The sequence below is a fragment of the Macrotis lagotis genome, chromosome 3 (genome assembly GCF_037893015.1).
Source record: "Macrotis lagotis isolate mMagLag1 chromosome 3, bilby.v1.9.chrom.fasta, whole genome shotgun sequence".
NCBI lineage: Eukaryota > Metazoa > Chordata > Mammalia > Peramelemorphia > Peramelidae > Macrotis > Macrotis lagotis.
Genome location: NC_133660.1, coordinates 177753561 through 177774498, shown reverse-complemented (window position 1 = coordinate 177774498; position 20938 = coordinate 177753561). Strand labels below are relative to the sequence as shown.

At 36.3% G+C, this 20938-nt stretch overlaps 1 protein-coding gene across 1 annotated transcript in view; it reads left to right on the top strand.

The window, feature by feature from the left end:
* TBC1D1 (TBC1 domain family member 1) overlaps window positions 1-20938 on the top strand; it is a 252928-nt gene that overhangs the window by 126032 nt on the left and 105958 nt on the right. Inside the window, exons 8-9 of the mRNA XM_074231584.1 lie at window positions 525-651; window positions 2754-2893. Of these exons, the coding sequence (XP_074087685.1) occupies window positions 525-651; window positions 2754-2893 (267 nt within the window). The remainder of the gene's footprint in view (window positions 1-524; window positions 652-2753; window positions 2894-20938) is intronic.

Here is a 20938-nt window from a genome sequence, read left to right as displayed (position 1 = left end):
GTTGCTAAATGGAAGAAATGTCCATCTTAGAATTACCAGGAATCCATGTTCCTAATTGCATTTCAGTCTGTTATTATGAGTAATTTGTTTTTAATTGAACAGTAGGAAATGATGGAAATAGTCCTGATCTCAAACAGTTTTTAAAAATAGTTGTCACTTTTTTCCACTCTGCCTAATAATGACATCTTATCAGCCTCTTGTTTGACCTGCACATTTATACTTTCTGAGAGGCTTCCTGGTAGAAGGATGGTGTTAACATTTTTCTAGTTGAAAAGACAGATAAATGGGAGATAGACTGTGGCATGTATTTTATATTACATGAACTTACCCACCCCACTTATTCACAGTTGAACTTTTTCAACTGAATCCTTTAAAAAAATGACATTGTTAAAGTTTTCATTTTCTTGCTTGTTTTACTCTTGCTTGGAATTGAAGCTCAAATGCTTTTCTCTTATTTTGAAGCTTGTATTTTTATGCTTGTATATTTACATTTCTTTATCCTAAACTCTACTTTTTCAACTGAACTCTTAGCATCTCCTATCGTAATGCCCTGCGGAAAAAACTTCATTCTTCTTCCTCTGTGCCAAATTTTCTAAAATTTTTGGCTCCTGTAGATGAAAATAACACCTCTGACTTTAGGAACACAAAAAGGTAGGGTTTTATCTATAGCTATCAAGGCTGGAAGTCTTAAGCATTAATAACTGTATTTTTGAATGAATTCTAAAAGCATTATGGGGGTAATTATGCTTTTGATATTTAATGAAACTAAACCACCGAGAGCAACTAATTGTATTTTTATTTTCAGGGTTACTTTTAAAAATAAATTTTACATGCATCTTAGTATCATCCCAGTACCAAGTCACACTTTATTCTTGCATTATCATAAAATGACCCAAAACTTGACAAGGCAAGTTGTTTGGCCCTTTGGTGACGTTGTTGAACAATGAACTTGAGGTTGTCTTTTTTGATCACTGAGCCATTGCTTTCTTACTATGTGGTGTGTCCAAAAGTTACATGTGCCTGCTCCTTCTTTGTTGAATGACCAGTCTGGGGTTTATCACACAAGGTGTGTGCTAGGTTTGGAGGTGCAGAGGGGAGAAAAGCAAAAGAAATCATCCCCAAAGAGGGGGGATGTTAACAAGTGGTAGCAGGGAGAGCTTTGTCGAGGAGATGACCCAGGAGCTGGGTGGCCCTGAACACAGGGAGGAAGCAGAGGTTGGGATGAGCTCAATCAACAACTAGTCTACACTGAGGGAAGGGAGAGTTGTAATGGAAATGCAGGACCTATCATGGTGTTTAATAAATGTTTGTTGAGGGAGGCGGCTAGGTGGCACGGTGGATAAAGCACTGGCCCTGGAGTCAGGAGTACCTGGGTTCAAATCCGGTCTCAGACACTTGATAATGACCTAGCTGTGTGGCCTTGGGCAAGCCACTTAACCCCATTTGCCTTGCAAAAATAAATGAATAAAATAAATAAAATGAATAAAATAATAAATAAAATAAAATGAATAAAATAAATAAATGAATGAATGAATAAATAAATGTTTGTTGAATTGAGTCATGTGAAATAAATCTAGATATGTAAGGTGGGACCAAATTGTGGTAGGCCTTGAATGCCAAGCTAAGAAACTTGTTATTTCACCTACACTGGAGGGAGTGACCAAAGAGTTTTGAACAAAGGACTGCCGTGTTCAAATGAGAGCACGGGAAAGATTATGCTGGTAGCTGAGTGACAAATTGTAGAAGGAAGAGGCCAGAAGCAGGGAAGCTAATGAAGCCCTATTCCAGTAATCCTGGAGAGATGGCGAGGGCCTTCTTAGACTGGAATAAGAGTGGTTTTGGAGGGGAGAGAATCGATAGAATCTGGTGACTGGGGTGGATAGGACAGAGTAGGAGAAGGAAGACAGGATCCTGAAGTTTTAAGCCAGGCTTAATGGGATGACGGTGGCACCATCATCAGAAATAGAGAAGTTGGAAGGAGAAGTGGGTTTTGTGAGAAAAGACGAGTGAGCTCTGATCCTGATAAAGTTAATAGACTCTCCAGGTTGAAATGTCTATCAGATATTTGAAAATACTGGATAATGACTCAAGATAAATAGGGGTAAGATATATACAAATTTGGGTTTCAGTTGTATAAAAATGATACTTGAAACAATAGTAGTAGATGAGATAGTCAAGGGAGAGACTAACAGTTATCTGCATTGGAAGAAAAAAAAATTTAAACACAGTTCTTCATTTTAAAGTGGCTCATATGGCCAAAGTCATAGTTTTATTCAATTGTTATTGCAGTATTCATCAAACATAAAATATTTATAAGTGCTTCATTCTATGACTTTAGTGCTAGGTGATTTTCTCCAAATAAACTACTATTTCACTAGTGTGCAGTTCAAAGCAAAGTACATTGATGTGACCCATTGTGTAGAAAACACAACAAATGGACATATTATTTAACTGATTCTTGTGAGTTTTCACTTTTCCAGAATGTCATTGAGAACGAGACTTAACCATATTTAGTAATTTTTTGCAAAGTAATGTGCATAGTAGTAGGTAGCCCTGAACTTGAAAAACAATCTATAGAAAAGTAGTTCTTCATTCTTTTGGGGTTCATGCTCATTTTAAACCTTTAGTAAATCCTGATTAATTTGTGTATTTACATATACGGGGAATTTATAATTCAAAGGTTTAAAAAAAACCCCAAAACTTAATTTATAGGACTTCTACTTAATCACAAACCAATTATACTATAATTATAGGGACTTTGAATCGAAGACACACCACCATGATGGTAACAGTGAGAGCCCTTTGCGGACTCGGCGGCATTCATGGAGGCAACAGATCTTCCTTCGAGTGGCAACTCCACAGAAAGGGTGTGATTCTCCTAGTAGATATGAAGGTAAGACTTACCATAAAAGTAGTTCCAAAGAATATACTCTTGGGTTGAGTTTAATCTTTAATTAAATATATCTGCTTTCTAGCCTTAAACAACCACACACAAGCAGGTGAGATCCTTTTCCAAAATTATCCTCAAGTTTTATGTTCCCATTCTGATCCTTCAGGAAGTCTGGCAAACATTAAATAAGTATTTATTATCTGAAAAGCATTTTTGGGGAAAGAACCTCTTAACATTTCCTGATTGCAAGGGTTAACATCCCATGGAGTAGGTACGCAGGCTGTCCCACCATCTGTCCTCTAACACAAAGTGACTTTGTGGCCTTGGATTTGTTGTTCCTCCTCCTTGGGCCTCAGATTCCTTAATATAGAGAGGACAAGACTAGATGACCTCTGATGTTCCTTCCAGCTTTAGATCTGTGATGCTAATGAAAAATCCCCTCTGCCTTCTCCCTCAGAGAACTGGTGGCTAGTGAGGAGTCATATCTGATATTTCTCTTCCCCCTTCTGAGGACTGGAAATCAGCCAGGTCTCTTATTGGCATTGACTGGTTCTCGTCCTCAGAGCCTGAGAGCTGGAAAGGCCTTTAAAGATCATTCAGTCTAAACCCCACCCCTCCTATTTTTCGAATGAAGGAAGAGTTTTGCTTTAAGAGAGGACTAGTCAAGATTAGAACCCAACGCAGTTCTGGCACCATCCCCACTGTCCTATGTTGCTTCTTCTCTCCTGCTGTCTCTTGCTCCTTGTGGCTCAGATTTCTTGTTTGTCTCTTCATCTTGGCATCATCCCTGGGCTTCTCAGGCACCTACCTACTGCCTGTTCCTAAACTGTATAATTTTTCATGCTGTAGTTAATTGCTATGAGCAAAATTTTTTTTTTGAGTTCTATGCATTATCAACTGTCCTATTATCAACACCTTCACAAATAAAGAATATAACGTGCTATTGCAGAGTGGATTTTTCTGGGATTAGCTATTAATGTGAACATAAAATTGTAAAGTTTTTGTGATTGAAAATTAAGATTATTTATATCCATGCAAACTTTAGCAACAAGTTTATACTCGTGATTTTGAATTAGGAATTTGACAGTTCTTTCTCATTGTAATGATTCTTTTTGAATTTGTGTCTTTAAAATATAGAGTAGATATTCTACTGGGTACATTAGGAAAAACAAATTTATACTTGGCTATTTATCATGAGGGAGATGGTGGACAAATCTCAAATTCCCTGCGCCTCAGATCTTCATTGGTAATCATACCCATCTCTAAGGGTATGATTCTGTGATGGCTGTGGGTCAAATTACATTGCCCCAAACACATTGAGTGACACATTCTAGGGAAGCTGTATGCACCAGTGGAATGCTCACAGTATCAGGAATTCGATGACTTGGTATAATACTGTTGTTCTGTCTTTATAATTGCAACCACTTAAACTCTCTGTGATTTACCTTTCTTATTTATAAAAGGAAGACAGTCTATCTGTACTACCTACCTTATAGGATAAATGAAGATAATATATAGAAAAATACTTTGAACAGCATCCTTGTTTGCCTTTAGTATTATTAATAGTATTTATTATGTTATCTCCTTTAGTGGTATCATATATCATTTTTATACATTTAGTTGAATTGATGATAGTTTTTTAAAAAGAACATATGTACTAATTTATATTTGTATTACTTTAGAAAGCTATTTTCTTTTTTTTTTTGTTAAAGATTTTATTTAAGGGGCAGCTAGGTGGTGCAGTGGATAGAGCACCAGCCCTGGAGTCAGGAGTACCTGAGTTCAAATCCAGCCTCAGACACTTAATAATTACCTAGCTGTGTGGCCTTGGGCAAGCCACTTAATCCCATTTGCCTTGCAAAAAAAAAAAAGATTTTATTTGAGTTTTACAATTTTTCCCCTAATCTTACCTCCCTCTCCCCCCACCCCCACAGAAGGTAGTTTGTCAGTCTTTACATTGTTTCCATGGTATGCATTGATCCAAATTGAGTGTGATGAGAGAGAAATCATATCCTTAAGGAAGAAACATAAAGTATAAGAGAGAGAGAGCAAGATCAGACAATAAGATATCAGTTTTTCTTTTCTAAATTTAAGGTAATAGTCCTTTGTCTTTGTTCAAACTCCACAGTTCTTTCTCTGGATACAGATAGTATTCTCCATTGCAGAGAACCCCAAATTGTCCCTGATTGTTGCACTGATGGAATGAGTGAGTCCATTAAGGTTGATCATCACCCCCATGTTGCTGTTAGGGTGTACAGTGTTTTTCTGGTTCTGCTCATCTCACTCAGCATCAGTTCATGCAAATCCCTCCAGGTTTCCCTGAATTCCCATCCCTCCTGGTTTCTAATAGAACAATAGTGTTCCATAACATACATATACCACAGTTTGCTAAGCCATTCCCTAACTGAAGGACATTTACTTAATTTCCAATTCTTTCCCACCACAAACAGGGCTGCTATGAATATTTTTGTACAAGTGATGTTTTTACTTTTTTTCATCATCTCTTCAGGGTATAGACCCAGTATTGCTGGATCAAAGGGTATGCACATTTTTGTTGCCCTTTGGGCATAGTTACAAATTTCTCTCCAGAAAGGCTGGATGAGTTCACAGCTCCACCAACAGTGTAATAGTGTCCCAGATTTCCCCAAACCCTTCCAACAATGATCATTATCCTTCCTGGTCATACTGGCCAATCTGAGAGGTATGAGGTGGTACCTCAGAGAAGCTTTAATTTGCATTTCTCTAATAAGTAATGATTTGGAGAAATTTTTCATATGACTATGGATTGCTTTGTTCTCCTCATCTCTGTAAATTGCCTTTGCATATCCTTTGACTATTTGTCAATTGGGGAATGGCTTTTTTTTAAATATGACTCAGTGCTCTGTATATTTCAGAAATGAGTCCTTGGTCAGAAACATTAATTGTAAAGATTATTTCCCAGTTTACTTCATTTCTTTTGATCTTGGTTACAGTGGTTTTTTCTGTGCAAAAGCTTTTTACTTTAATGTAATGGAAATCATCTGGTTTGTTTTTAGTGATGTTCTCCATCTCTTCTTTAGTCATAAACTGCTCCCCTTTCCATAGTTCTGACAGGTAAACTACTCCTTGATCTTCTAATTTGCTTATAGTATTTTTTTTTTAATGTCTAAATCCTGTATCCATTTGGATCTTATCTTGGTATAGGGAGTGAGGTGTTGGTCTAATCTAAGTTTCTTCCATACTAACTTCCAATTTTCCCAGAAGTTTTTATCAGGGAGTTTTTATCCCAATAGCTGGACTCCTTGTGTTTATCAAACAGCAGATTTTCCTGCTATTGCTCCTAGTTTATTCCACTGGTCCATCACTCTATTTCTTAGCCAATACCAGACAATTTTGATGACTGATGCTTTATAATATAATTTTAGATCAGGTAGGGCTAAGCCCCTTTCTTTTGCACTTTTTTTTTTTTGAATCCCTGGAAATTCTTGACTTCTTATTTCTCCATTTGAATTTACTTACAACTTTTTCCAACTCATTAAAGTAAGTTTTTGGAATTCTGATTGGTATGGCACTAAACAGGTAGTTTAGTTTTGGTAGAATTGTCATTTTTATTATATTAGCTCTCCCTATCCATGAGCAGTTGATTTTTGCCCAGTTATTTAAATCTGATTTAATTTGTGTGAGAAGTGTTTTAGAAAACTATTTTCAAGATGGTTTTTGAGGTCTTAGACTGCCAAGAATATCCCAGCTACTTTCTCATCGTATCCCACAAACCCTTGAATGTACGTCTGTTGCCAAGTATTTCTAACTATCAGGATGCAGCAGGATGTTTCCCGTCCTATCAGCCTTCCAAACTAGTTTTGGAATGCTCAGACACATGTTCTTAAATCTCCATGCTACCCACCTCACTTGTCTGTCGAACAAAATATAAACGAGCCTTTTACTGTTTCCCCTTCCCCCTCCCACCCTGACTCTCATCTCCCACTTTCCCAGCCTTTGGAGAAGGAAGAGGGGGAGTGGGAAGAAGAACTTGAATGGGAGAGGGGAGGCGGAGAGTGTCCTCCAAAAATACTGTTCCTCTAAGCAGCTTAAGTGCCTGGAAAAAGCAACATGTGTTTCCCCAGCAACCAGGTCTATTCTCCAGCCTGGGCCATTCCTTTTTCAACTGGTGTTTCTGACTGCTGGAGAAATCCATGCTGTCTTTTATCTCCCCTCCCCACCACCTCCTCACTCCCCAATTGTTTGTTTCTTTGAGTGGAAATAGAGGAAAAGATATAACCTTCTGAGATAATGTCCTTTGGGGGCTGTTCTTGGAAATTACAAGAGGGTTCCTTCATAGTCACAGCACTCTTTGGTTATTGTTGTTTTGTTTTTTACTTTTTCACTAGTAAAACATTTTAAATGATCCCTCCCATGATCCCTGCCCCCCCATGCATTTCTCCTGACTGTTGCATTCTGGACCTGTGGATTCCTTTGGGTAAAATGTCATGCTAAAATGAATGCCAGGATGGAAATCTCTGTGCCCAAATAATCCAAGTACGTTCTCGTGGAATATTCTCCGCTTTGGCCCTTTCTGTGTTAAATCTAACCCCTTTGGTAAATAAGATTTTTTTTTGTTCCATGGTCATGGATTACATCCATTTCCAACTGCAGCTATTTTCCTCCCAAATCCATGTCTTGGGTCTTAAGGGGAACCAGACAGAAGAGTGTGCCTAAGTGGGTACTTCGCATCTTCACCACCAGAAAAAGAATTTTTCATCTTTATATTTGAAGGGAGGCAACTCAGTATCTTTGGTATTACTGCTTTTCTGCCTTAGGTTCTGGAGTTGGAGGGGACCCCAGAGGACATCTTATCTGTAGGGTCAAATGTTTTCTTTGACATTCTGACAAAATAGTTATCTAGCCATGTTTGGCCATGTCCATTGATAAAGGATCTTGCTACTTTAGGATGCAGCCTGTTTCATTTTGGGACAATTTTAATTTTATTAGAGGCAGTGTAGAATAGAGGAGTGAGGGAGGAAAGGAAGTAAGTAGAAAGGGGAGGGGAGAGGAGGAGGAGGAGAGGAAAGGTTCTTTTGTCTCATGATAAGGGACTTGACTTCTCTTTGCTTAGTTCCTCTCCTGAAATTCTCCACACTCATGAAATCATTGATTTAGTCCCTAAGCCTATCTAATTATACTGATGTCTGTTTTCCCTTACCCCTCTTAATTCCAGGCCTTTCCCTTTTTCCCCCTTATTTCCCATTTATTCTGTATATTTGTTTGCATACCATTCCATGGAAAGGTTCTTGAGAGCAGGAACTGAATTTTGTCTCTTTTTGTATCTCCCAGGCTTAGCACTATGCTTAACAGCTATTAATAAATCAACTATTGTTTGTAATTACTTTGCTGTTGTCCTAAATCCTCCCTCCTACCTACAGAGATTTAAATTTAATCCCTGTTGCAGAGGAGAGCTCTTCAAATCTTAGTGGTGAATTCTTCAATCTCTTCTTTCCTCCTCTTTAAATCTCCTCAAATTAAAATCTCCACCTTCTTTAAGCAGTCTATTCTATGCCACGGTTTCATCTATAAGCTAAAATTTGATTTTCTGTAGCTTCCTTCCATTAGTTTTTACCCTCTAGATCTCATCTCTCTCACAGTCAGTGGTTACTCTGCAGAGATGATTGGATCTGATATCCTGAGATCATTTATAAATATTCAGAGTATTTTGTCATTTGTCACAGCAGCCTGGTTAAGGGATGCTGAAGATGATAGTGATGGTGATGATTATCCTTATATAATGCCTTAAGAAAACAGAAGCTTCCAGAGATTTGTTCAGTCACAGGGCTTGTTACTGGGAACATGGAACCTCATTCTATTTCACATGACCTTTCCAAAGAATTCAAAACAGCCATGAAAATAGACATTTTTTAGTACTCCTCAAATTTAGGTTTTCATTATTAAACATTTATCTCAGTGGGGATCCAAAGAGGTATGAGACAGTCTATGTCCCTAAGGTTTCATGGACTTAGCCATGAAAACATTAAAAAACAATTTATAATATGAACTGAGACCAAAGGAAATCAGACAGTGAATCTAATGAAGCTGAACCAATCGTCTTTTTGACTTTCTATTTTCTTTTAATTTTATTTTCTGAGGGAATCACTATATCTATATCTATATATCTATATCTATATCTATATCTATATCTATATCTATATATCTATATATATATTCGTTATTAACAACAACAACAAAAAAATTTAGGGTCAGCTAGGTGGTACAGTGGATAGAGCACCAGCCCTGGAATCAGGAGGATCTGAGTTCAAATTTGGCCTCAGACACTTAATAATTACCTAGTTTTGTGACCTTTGGCAAGTCACTTAAAACCCATTGCCTTGCAAAAAACAAAAACTAAAAACAAAAAAAAAAATCTTTAAACTGAGAAAGTGAATATTTTTCTTTTCCCCATCTCATAGAATTAAAAGGGAATACTTTTGATCTTAATAAAGTACTTTTCATTTTGAGGAGGCCAAATGCTGTGTTCTCTTATTTTAGGAAAAAAATCTAACACAAGTTAGAATTTATTTGAAGTAATTCATATCATCTTGTGTATTTGCATATTTCATCAAACATAGAACTTTCTCGGACCTTACATCTCTAGTTTAGTTTTTAAAACCAAGAAAAACTAACACAGATTGATAAGAACAATGTAATGTTTGAAAGCCCTTTTGAGACAATAGCTTGTTGAGAAACTTGAGTTCAAAGAGATCTTGTATTGACTACTGCTGTGTAAACATGCCTAATTTGTTGCCTCGATTAAGTATATTTAATGAGGTAAGTATTGTTAATAATAAAAAAGATCAAGAAATTACTGTTAACTAGTAGACAATGACAAGTAGAGTCTTATTTTGAATAACTTTTATATTCTATTATTGGATTGTATGAAAATTGTAGATATTACTGTTGATACAATTTCTGGTATGACTGAGTAATTTTTACAAAAAATTACTGAAATGGTAAAATGGATAACTAAAAAAACCCTACCCAGTTGAAAAGAAAAAGGACAAACGAAAGAAATCGAAGTTAAACATTCTCATTTGTAACATTTATTTAGGTGTCACTTTTTTTAAAGGTTACTGGCTAGTTTTTGGGGGGACAGTATCCTTACCCTCCAAATGAGGAGTTGGGGCCATATGATGTTTGTTTATAGACTCTGTTCTCTTGTGTTAGTTGAACTTCCTACATGATTGTACTTGTAAGATGGTCACCACGAGATGGCACTGTTGCTTGCACTCATTGTCCTGGTAGTTCCTGTTTTCTTTATATTCCTTTGTGTCCTTAAGTGTCATATTTCATCTGATTCATTCCCCAGAGCATATCCAAAACTTTTTGAAATAGTTAGAAGCTTCACAGTTCCTTTTTTATCCAATTGGGTTAAGGAGCAAGCAGAACAAAAGATAATGAATGATCTTCTTTCCATAGTGAAAAAAAAAGAAATTCTCTTGATTTTCCTTTCTTTGGACATAATTTTAGTGAAGAATAAAGAATCCCACCTATTTAGGATTCCCCCTCAAAAAAAACTCAAAACAACCCTTTTAATCCAAGATATTTTCCAAAATTCTTATCTTTCAAGAATTTTAGTTAAAACTTAATATTTTGTATTTCATTACCTGGAATGATAGAAGTCAAGAAAATGATTGTGGCAGGCGAAGTTCCTATCATTTGTCAGCTACTTGATTATGCTTATGCCATCACCTAATCTTTTCTTTTAAAAAATTTTATATTGATGCTTTATACCCCCCTCAGTAGGTAGTATTTTATTTTTTCCAATTACATATAAAAAATAATTTTTAACATTCAGTTTTTAAATACAAATTTTGACTTCCAAATTTTCTCTCTCCCTCTCCTCTCCCCTTCCTAAGAAGGGAGCAAGGTTATATATGTGCAATCTTGTAAAACATATATGTAATTATGCTTTTTGTCATTCCCTATCTTTTTTTCCATTTCAGATTTTTTACAAGTTTGTTTAGGAGTTTAAATTATCAGGATATGAAACAGCACATGTTTGAGAATTTATTCTGTTGGTGATATAGGAAAGTGTAATGTAAAGTGTTCCTCTACTCTGATGACTGTATGACCACAAGCTTTATTCCCCTCTCTTGGTCTTCTGTTTCCTCATTTTAAATAATAGGGGGTTTGAACTAGATTATTTCCAAAGACCACTCTAGATCTGATTTCATAGCTACAACTAAATGACTTACCCTGGTCAGGAGACAAGGCATGACTATATCATGAAAAGATAATACCAATTCAGTCACATCAATGGTAAGTGCCTGAGGCTTTTATACAATAAGGGACCCTAGAGACCCTCAAATCCAATCTTGCCTGGAATATTATTTCAATAATTTAGAATGTACATATTGAGCATCAATTCTAGGTGAGGAGTAGTGTCATAAGTGGTAAAGGGCTTTTCTTCAGAGACAAGATGACCCATAAGTAAGCCCAGCCACCAATTCATACTGGTCCCATCTAAAAAGATTATCATTGTCTTAGGCATAGACACTCAAAGATAAAAGTTAGATGGTCTTTGTCCTCCTTGAGTTTACATGCTATTGAAACAATAACAGAGATAAGTAAATATATAACGTGTAAAAAATTATTTCTGAATGGGAGGTGGGGGGGTGGTGATGCTACTTGCTTGAAGGAAATGAGGAAACTAAGGCCTTGGATGATAGTGATGTGCTTAAAGTTATACAGGTAGGTACCAGTTAGTAGGGATTGTTTCATTCATTACTTGTAATTCCAATAGCACATAATAGAAAATAAATAATTGTTGGTTGATTCAGGGAATGAAGAGTAGTTTTGGCTAGAATGGAAAAATGTATGTTTCAAAATAAGGGATAAAATTAGGAAGACAGATTTTAGTAAGGAGATGTAAAACTATAAGGAGAAGAGCAAATCTTTGAAACTGTTAGATGGGGAGTGATGGTTTGAACATGGTTGTACAAGTAATTTGAAATTTTTTCAGCCTGCCAAAATTTGCAGCAACCTCCAGAATTTGCCTTGTTCTCTCCCACATTTTAAATAGGTAAAATTATGCAGCCGAATGCAATCTAAGAGACTCGGTATAATGAATTCCCCAACAGTGAAAGTTCTTGAATATTGTAATATGTTTCCTTGGGAGAGTGTGGCATGCCCTTCTTTGTGGAGTTTTGAAATTATTTTCATATATCTGGAATTGTTTGAAAGTTGTGCCTGACCAGTCATTCTACTGAAGAGTAACTTGGCCACCTGCCACTGGCACTTCCTGCCTTTCCCCTGCACCCCACATTCCTGACTGCTAGGAGTACGGGGTGAAGGCTGGGCTGCTCCAGGCTTTTTCAGTTTCTTTTTTTTTTCCCAGTTTCTTTCCAGTGCCCTTTTTGAAAAGGTAGCGGGAAGGCAGAGCCAGGAAACAAAGGACTTATTTGGACTGGGAGCTTCAGACAGGGAAAGGATTCCAAAGTGGCAAGGGGAGGGAAGGAGAGGAAGAGAAGAAAGAGAGAAAAGAAAGGAGAGAGGAGGGATAGAAAGAAGAAAAGGAGTGAGAAACAAGAGAGGAAGAAGAGAAAGGAGAAGAGAAATGTAAGAGGGGGAGAGAGAAAGAAGAAGAGAGATACAAGAAAGGAGAGAGGGAGGGAGACAGAGCGCACACACACACACACATGCGTGTGTGTGTGTGTGTGTGTGTGTGTAACTTGCCCTGGACCTCATTTTTCCCCTCTCTGCCTACTTCTCTAATTCAGACTTGTCTAAGATCTGTCCTGTTTCCCCCACCACCACCCCTTTTCTTTCCCTACCTTCCCTTCCTCTTCTTTCTCTTCTGCTTTTCTCTCCTCTACCCTTCCTCCCCCACTCCCCACTAACCCCCTAATCTATTGAAAAACCCTATTGCTCTCTGAAACTTTGAGGACAAAACCTCCAAGAGACGTTGATATTCAAATAAATCAATAGATTGAAACTTAGCAGGTAGCATAGCAAAACAGCCAACAGATCTTTTCTTCTTTTTTAGAGAGAGGAGCTGGCCAAAAGCTATTGGCAGTGATTTAGTAATGAATTTAACAAGATTTCTTTGGCTTCTTTGCCACTTGTACAGTGAGAGGTTCTATTGGGATGAGTAAGTATCAAGATTTTATGGTAGGAATTAAATATCAAGTTTTATTATTAAAACACCATTATTTGTCTGTTGAAAATCACTTAAGCAGTTGTTTTGATTTTCAAAAAAAAATCAAATTTGTAAATGAGGTGTTTTTCTAAGAGTTGAAATTTTACCCAAGAATTTCAAAGCACTTACTTTGTAAAGTATGACTTGAAGTTAGTTTGTAAAATATAAAACATATATTAAGAGGAATATTTTGGGTTTGCTCTAGCTTTCTAAGCATCATCATCCATGTTGTTGCATAAAGTTGCTTTTGCAACTGTTAAGAACTGTGAGGAAATTCCAATAAATTCTGAAGTATAGTCATGAGATAAAACCAGAGGGTACATTTGATTCTTTTCTAAGTGGCTAGTTTTTTTCAAATAAATTTTGTTTTATTCTTACAAATGAAAATATTTGCAGAATAAGTACCAAAAGGCTTTTAAAACTGCATTTATGTAAGCATAAGTCCTATAATTATAGGTCTTCTAACCCTGGAAATTATTTATCCTAACTGGCCATTAATTTTGTACTTGAAAGAATAATGTATTTTCTACCAGAAAGTTCAAGTACTATGGTATATTTCAAGATGATTTAGTTTGAAAAATGAAATTAAGGACAGTCCTGGCATGGGAGGATTTGTGCTTGTCTAATTCTAAAAATCCTTACTGGCTTATCTTTTCAGGCTTTCTTCAGCACAGTCTTGCATGCTCTTATCCAGGGAAGCTTGAAAGTTGGGTCAGTTAGTGCCAGGTTAACAAGTAATATGGTTGATCTCAGGACTTCAGCCTGCCCAACTCTGATCTGTCCAGATAAATAAATGTATTACAAAAACAGATTTACAAGTGGAAAGCAAAAATCTGGAATTGAAAAGAACTAGACAGTTGTTAGACTGAGATTGGGACCCAGCTTTTAATGGTAGAAACGCAAGGAATATTTCTTCTACTCCATCCTAAGATAATCAAAACAACAAACATTTACTAAACACCATCTGTGTATAAAGTATTGTGCTGGGGAGAGATGTAATGTTTGGGCAAAGTGCATTGGGTGTCATCGAGCTGCTGTCCATATAGTTTGGACAGACATTGCTCATGTTAGAATTTTTTGATGTTTACTTGAAAAGCCTATTGAAGAATGGGAAGACAAAGGGTGAAGGGGCTTTTTTACCCACAAAAGAATGTCTTAGAAAACATTATAGAGAAGTTGATCTTTAAAGGATGAAAAGGAATCTAATGGGTTTGATTTAACCTCTGCATTTGCTGTCTACTTTCCTTGTCAGAGAACAGACACATGCAAGACATGCCACCCCACCAGAAAAAAGTTCTGAGCATGTTTGGGGGACCTAAAAAAACAATAGATAGATATGCATGGACATCTATATCTTTATCTGTGTGTGTAAATACACACACACACACAAACACACACACACACACACACACAGAGTAAAAAACAGCAGGCTCTGAACCCAGGCCTAGGTTCGGAGCCTGCTGCTTTTTACTGCCCCCTTGATTTGAAGCAAATCCCTTGACCTGGAGCAAATCCCTTGACCTCTACTGGATTTGAATTTCCTTTGCTGCAAAGTGAGAGGATTGAACCAGGTGATTCCCAATCCGGCAGTTTCGAGGCTCATTCAGTTTGGCCGCAGATTTCTTCTCATCTTAAGCCCTCCCCTAAAAATGACCCCACCTTTGGAGCCCCACTTTGGAAGTCCCCGGAAATGTCCATCAGCTGTAGTGTACAGCGGAGGGTGACCGAGTGGCTCTGTAAACTTCGCCATAACTATTGTACGTGGCTCTGCTTTTCTCACAGCTGGCATTCAGGCTACAAGAGCTGAGGTTTTAAATTTGGAAGGATTAATAATAGAGGTAAATGGGATGATTTTGTAATCAGTGCTTATTTTGGCAGAGCAGCATAAGCAATTTATTTAAAAAGCAAAAATAATTCCATTTTCCACTGACTATACAATTTTTTAAGAACCATTTCCCCCAACACCACAAATGCCTCTCTCTCCTACTTTTTTTTCCTTCTCTCTCTCTCTCTCTCTCTCTCTCTCTCTCTCTCTCTCTCTCTCTCTCTCTCCCCCCCCCCTCCCTCCCTCCCTCTCTCCCTCTCTCCCTCCCTCCCTCCTTTTTTTCACTCTTTATTTGGTTTACTCATTCCTTTGGGTAATACACATCATATTACAACTAAAATAAAGGCTTGCTTACTGTAGTTTTGTTTTCCAAGACTGCCACTGGCAAGCAGTGATTCTATGGGAACTGACTATTTTGGAAGTAGGTGAAAACTCAAGGTGTGCTCCCTCTTTTTATAGGTGGGGTGTAGCCATGTTCTAAGTGGATTGTAGATTTTCTAAAATTTAAATTGTAGGATAAATTACCCCTTTATTTAGTTGCTATTAAATTATTAGACTAGATAATCCCCATTTTCAAGCAATAACCAGTAAAGAATTCCATTTCCTTTCTTTCCCTTCCCCCAATACATTAAGTTCCATCATAGGAATAGAAATCTCCATTTGGAATGTTGTATCTAAAACATTTAAAACCTAAAAACTAAAATTTCACTTTTGAAGTCTTTTTTTTTTTAACCAAAACTATTTGGTTGGGAGAGACTAGTGTACTAATGTGAAGTGAGAGTCGTGGTTTGATGTGAAAATATCAGGAAGTTGTATTTTGAGATGCAAAATGAGAAAGAAGCAACTAACATGGGTTAGTGAATGTATGTTGGTTTCCATTTTGAAAATATAGAGATACAAAGACTGAGTAAAGGTTACCAGTTGTCACTGGGAAACAAGGAAGGGTGTTGGGGTTTTTTGCTTGTTTGTTTGATTGTTTTTAATTGTAGTAACATGACGAAAACAGGAAGATCGATCTGGAATGGGATAAAGAATAAATCAGAATGACAGGAAATGGGGAGAATTATGTCGATTTCTCTTAATTTGCAAACTAGAATCCCTTTTGTTTTTTGCCTGTTTTCCCTGAATACAGTCCTGGTCCTGGAATCAGGAAGACCTGAGTTCAGATGTAGCCTCAACCACCTACTAGCTGTGTGACCCTGGGAAATATATTTTTCTACCACAATTCATGAAGATTGAATCATTGAGAAGATGGGTGGAGGAAGGAAGCAGGAGATTGTTCAAGTTACTTAGGTTTATAAGACCATTTCTTATGGGTTTTATTTGTAAAGACCTAAAAAAGACCCTTGCTGTTAGACTGGACTCCTTCAATAGACTTCAGGAGGTCTTGGAGGAAAAAAATTGTCTTCTTTTTTTTACTAACTTCAAACTGAAATTTAACATTTCATTCAATTATGAATTTTTTGGAAGATCTTATTTATTTTGAATTTTATAATTTTCCTCTAATCTTGCTTCTCTTTCCCCCACCCCTCAAGAAGGCAGTCTGTTAGTCTTTACATTGTTTCCGTGCTATACATTGAACTAAGTTGAATGTGATGAGAGAAAAATCATATCATTAAGGAAGAAAAATAAATTTATAAGAGATAACAAAATTACATAGTAATATAACGTGTTTTTTTTTTAATTAAAGGTAATAGTCTTTGGTCTTTGTTCAAACTCCATAATTCTTTCTCTGGATACAGATGGTATTCTCCATTGCAGATACCCTAAAATTGTGTCTGATTGTTGCCCTGTTGGAATGAGCAAGTCCATTAAAGTTGATCATCACTCCCATGTTGCTGTTAGGGTGTACAGTGTTCTTCAGGTTCTGCTCATCTCACTCAGCATCAGTTCATACAAATCCTTCCAGGCTTGCCTGAATTCCCTTTCCTCCTGATTTCTAATAGAACAGTAGTGTTCCGTGACATACATTTACCACAGTTTATTAAGCCATTCCCCAGTTTATGGATATTCACTCAATTTCCGATTCTTTGCCACCACAAACAGGGCTGCTATGAATATTTTTGTACAAGTGATGTTTTTACCCTTTTTCATCATCTCTTCAGGGTATAGACCCAGTAGTGGTATTGCTGGATCAAAGGGTATGCACATTTTTGTTGCCCTTTGGGCATAATTCCAAATTCTCTCCAGAAAGCTTGGATGAGTTCACAGCTCCACCAAAAATGTATGTGTCCCAGATTTCCCACATCCCTTCCAACATTGATCATTGTCCTTTCTGGTCATATTGGCCAGTCTGAGAGGTGTGAGGTGGCACCTCAGAGATACTTTAATTTGTATTTCTCTAATAATTAGTGATATAGAGCAATTTTTCATATGACTATGGATATCTTTGATTTCTTCATCAGTAATTTGCCTTTGCAAATCCTTTGATCATTTGTCAATTGGGGAATGACTTGTTTCTTAGAAATTTGACTCAGTTCTCTGTATATTTTAGAAATGAGCCCTTTGTCAGAAATATTAGTTGTAAAAATTGTTTCCTAATTTACTACATTTCTTTTGATCTTGGTTACAGTGGTTTTGTTTGTGCAAAAGCTTTTTAATTTAATCAAAATTGTCTAGTTTGTTTTTAATGATGTTCTCCATCTCTTTCTTGGTTATAAACTGCTTCCCATTCCATAGATCTGACAGGTTAAACTATTCCTTGATCTCCTAGTTTGCTTATAATATTGTTTTTTATGTCTAAATCCTGTATCCATTTTGATCTTCTCTTGGTATAGGATGAGAGGTGTTGATCTAATCCAAATTTCTTCCATATTAACTTCCAATTTTCCCAACAGTTTTTATCCCAATAGCTAGACTCTTTGGGTTTATCAAACATCAGATTACCATAATCATTTCCTGCTTTTGCACCTAGTCTATTCCACTGATCCAACACTCTATTTCTTAGCCAATACCAGACAGTTTTGATGACTGATGCTTTAAAAATATAATTTTAGATTTGGTAGGGCTAAGCCACCTTCTTTTGTACTTTGTTCCCTTAAATCCCTGGAAATTCTTGATTTTTTTTTATTTCTCCATATGCATTTACTTACAATTTTTTCTAATTCATTAAAATAATTTTTTGGAATTTTGATTGTAGGGCACTAAACAAGTAGTTTAATTTTGGTAGAATTGTCATTTTTATTATATTAGCTCAACCTATTCATGAGCAGTTGATGTTTGCCCAGTTATTTAAATCTGATTTTATTTGTGTGAGAAGTAATTTTGTAATTGTTTTCAAAAAGTTTCTGAGTCTGCCTTGGCAGGTAGACGCCCACGTATTTTATATTGTCTGAAGTTACTTTGAATGGGATTTCTCTTTCTAGCTCTTTCTGCTGTATCTTGCTAGTTATATATAATCAATTATGAATTTTATTTTTTTATTTTATTTTATTTTTTTAGGTTTTTGCAAGGCAAATTGGGTTAAGTGGCTTGCCCAAGGCCACACAGCTAGGTAATTATTAAGTGTCTGAGACCGGATTTGAACCCAGGTACTCCTGACTCCAGGGCTGGTACTGTGCCACCTAGCCACCCCAACAACCATGAATTTTAAACAACAGCATGTCATTTTGAGTTGGGGTCAGTAGGAATCACCAGCCTGCAAAAAATTCCAAGATATTTAAGAAAGTTAAGAATCCCTTCTCTAGGTTTTTGAATTCCTGTTATCTTTTTATTGAGTTGACTCAAATACCAATTTCTAGAAAGCCTTATCTAATACTCATGTTCCCTCACCTCTCTGGCCAGATTTCACAAAGCACAGCACTTTGACAAACCATCAGATAATAATTTTTATTGTAGTTATTTGTCTGTGCATATTCATATCCCTACCAGAAGAAGCTTCTTTGAGTTTTATAGGCTATGTCTCTACTAAGCTTCATATCTCTCTGAGGGCCTGTCACCTTACTCTTCTTACACGAGAAGTACTGGGTGTTTTTTAGTTACTTACAGAGAGTAGACAGTATGATAATGATAAACCTGTCAGATACTGGGGCATTAATCAAGCATGAAATGTTTATCTCAAGCTACCCCTAAACTTTTGTCTTGGAATGGATACACATCTTTAAATTAAGACATAATAATGACTGACATTCAGTATATTTTCAAGAATATTACTAAGAAAATTAATTTAAAAAACTCACAACTTGGGTAATATTGTCAGTGTGAATTTTACTATTGTTTTTGAAATTAAAGAACTACTGATAATTTGCAGGTTTTTCCCTCCCTCCTGAGATAAGTTTGTGTGCCAAGGATCAACCAGTCTTTTTATTATCATCATCATTATATTTTGAGGGAATATCCACACTTATGATTTCAGATACAACTGCAACATTTTTATTTGGGACATTGAAAGATTTTTGGAACTTGTCTAGGGCCACACAGCTAGTATGCTGCACTTGAATCTAGGTTATAGATGCTTATGACCTTGATTTCAGTAATTTTTTCCTTAGATGCTACCTACCTAGTACTTAGTGGGAACTCATTAAATATGTTTGTTGACTTCCCTCCATCACTTCTCCCCCCCACCATGGTTTTGGTGTAGCCAAAGCATGGAACTAAAATGATTGATATTTAGTGTCTTCTGTGCCAGTGGATGTGTTGCTTATTTAATCTGGATCTCCACCCTACCCCCAGGAGGGAAATATCCCTCAAGTATTATTAAGTGTTTTGAGACAACAATTTGTTACTTAATTCTGGATATGATTCCAGATTTCTCTGTTTATAGCAGAAATCAATAGCAATATGATACATCAGAGTTTTTTCTTTTCAGATTTCCTGCTGAAAGCTGTTGTTCTTTATCAGGTGGTTTAAAACTCAACAAAATCTGTTTTCTGTTTCTAAAATGATTCCATAAAAATATGACCCCATTAGAGTAGAATTAGAGCTAAGTGTGGGTCAGGTGATGGGGTTTTAAGGCTAGCTCAGTTTCTAGTGGTGTGACCTTTCATCTGCTATAGAAACTCTTTCTGTCATATGGAGTGAATAGTCCTAGCTTATATTATCTCCCCCAATAGGATTGTGAGGAACACACTATATAAACATGAATCATTAATATTTTGTAGGTATTTCACTGTTCTTTGCCAATTTAGTCTAAATATAAAATCTTTTTATATCTTTGTCCAAGACATTTATTATTTTTGAGAGATACTACAGAACTTCTGAGGAAGGGATATCAGGAACAAACAGAATATTAAGAATGTTTTTTTTAATCAATTTAAGATTCAGGCCATTACTCTCTAGTTGTCCCACCTCCAGGGTATATTGTCAACTTCTGTTGTATGGTTTGTTATATGCTAGGTTATTTAGTTTGTTTTAATTTGCTGAATCTGTTTCTTTGGCCTTTCATCTCTTTCTATGCAGTTGTGAATCAGTTGTGCTGTTTTTGTTGTTCATCACAGTCTCTGTTCATCACATCCCGTCTCTGTGTTTCCACTTGATTATGTCTGTTTTAGTTGGAGAAGTATAAAACATTAGGTGACAGGGTTATTGCTTGTTTTAGTTGCTTTAATTCAGGGATTCATAATTAGGGATCTGTGAATTTTTTTAATGTTTTGATAACCACATTTTAATATCATTGGTTTCTTTTGATATTCTATGTGCTTTATTTTATGCACTTAAAAATCACAGTGCTGAAAGGATCTGTAGAGATTTTCACTAAAATGTTAGAATATTCAAATGACCCTTGGCAGACAAAAGGTCCCCTCCCCCTCTGCTCTTGAGGATGATGGTGGTCATTTGAAATAACTGAGCATGGAAGGAAAGACTGCAGTATCTTAGTCATTTTCTTTTTTTTCCCCTTCAGCATCAATTTGTAGAAACAGATTGTAAGCTTATTGTTGAAGTTAAACATTGAGTTAATGGGAGATTGCTGTAATTTTTTTAAATGTGTCTTTCATTAATCTTTGAACTTTAGATCTTACAGACATTTCTAAAGTCAGAAATACCTGTACTGAACTCAATGACTTTAATACTGATGAACATATCAATTTTCTGTTTAGAGAAATATTAGAAAGATACAAAT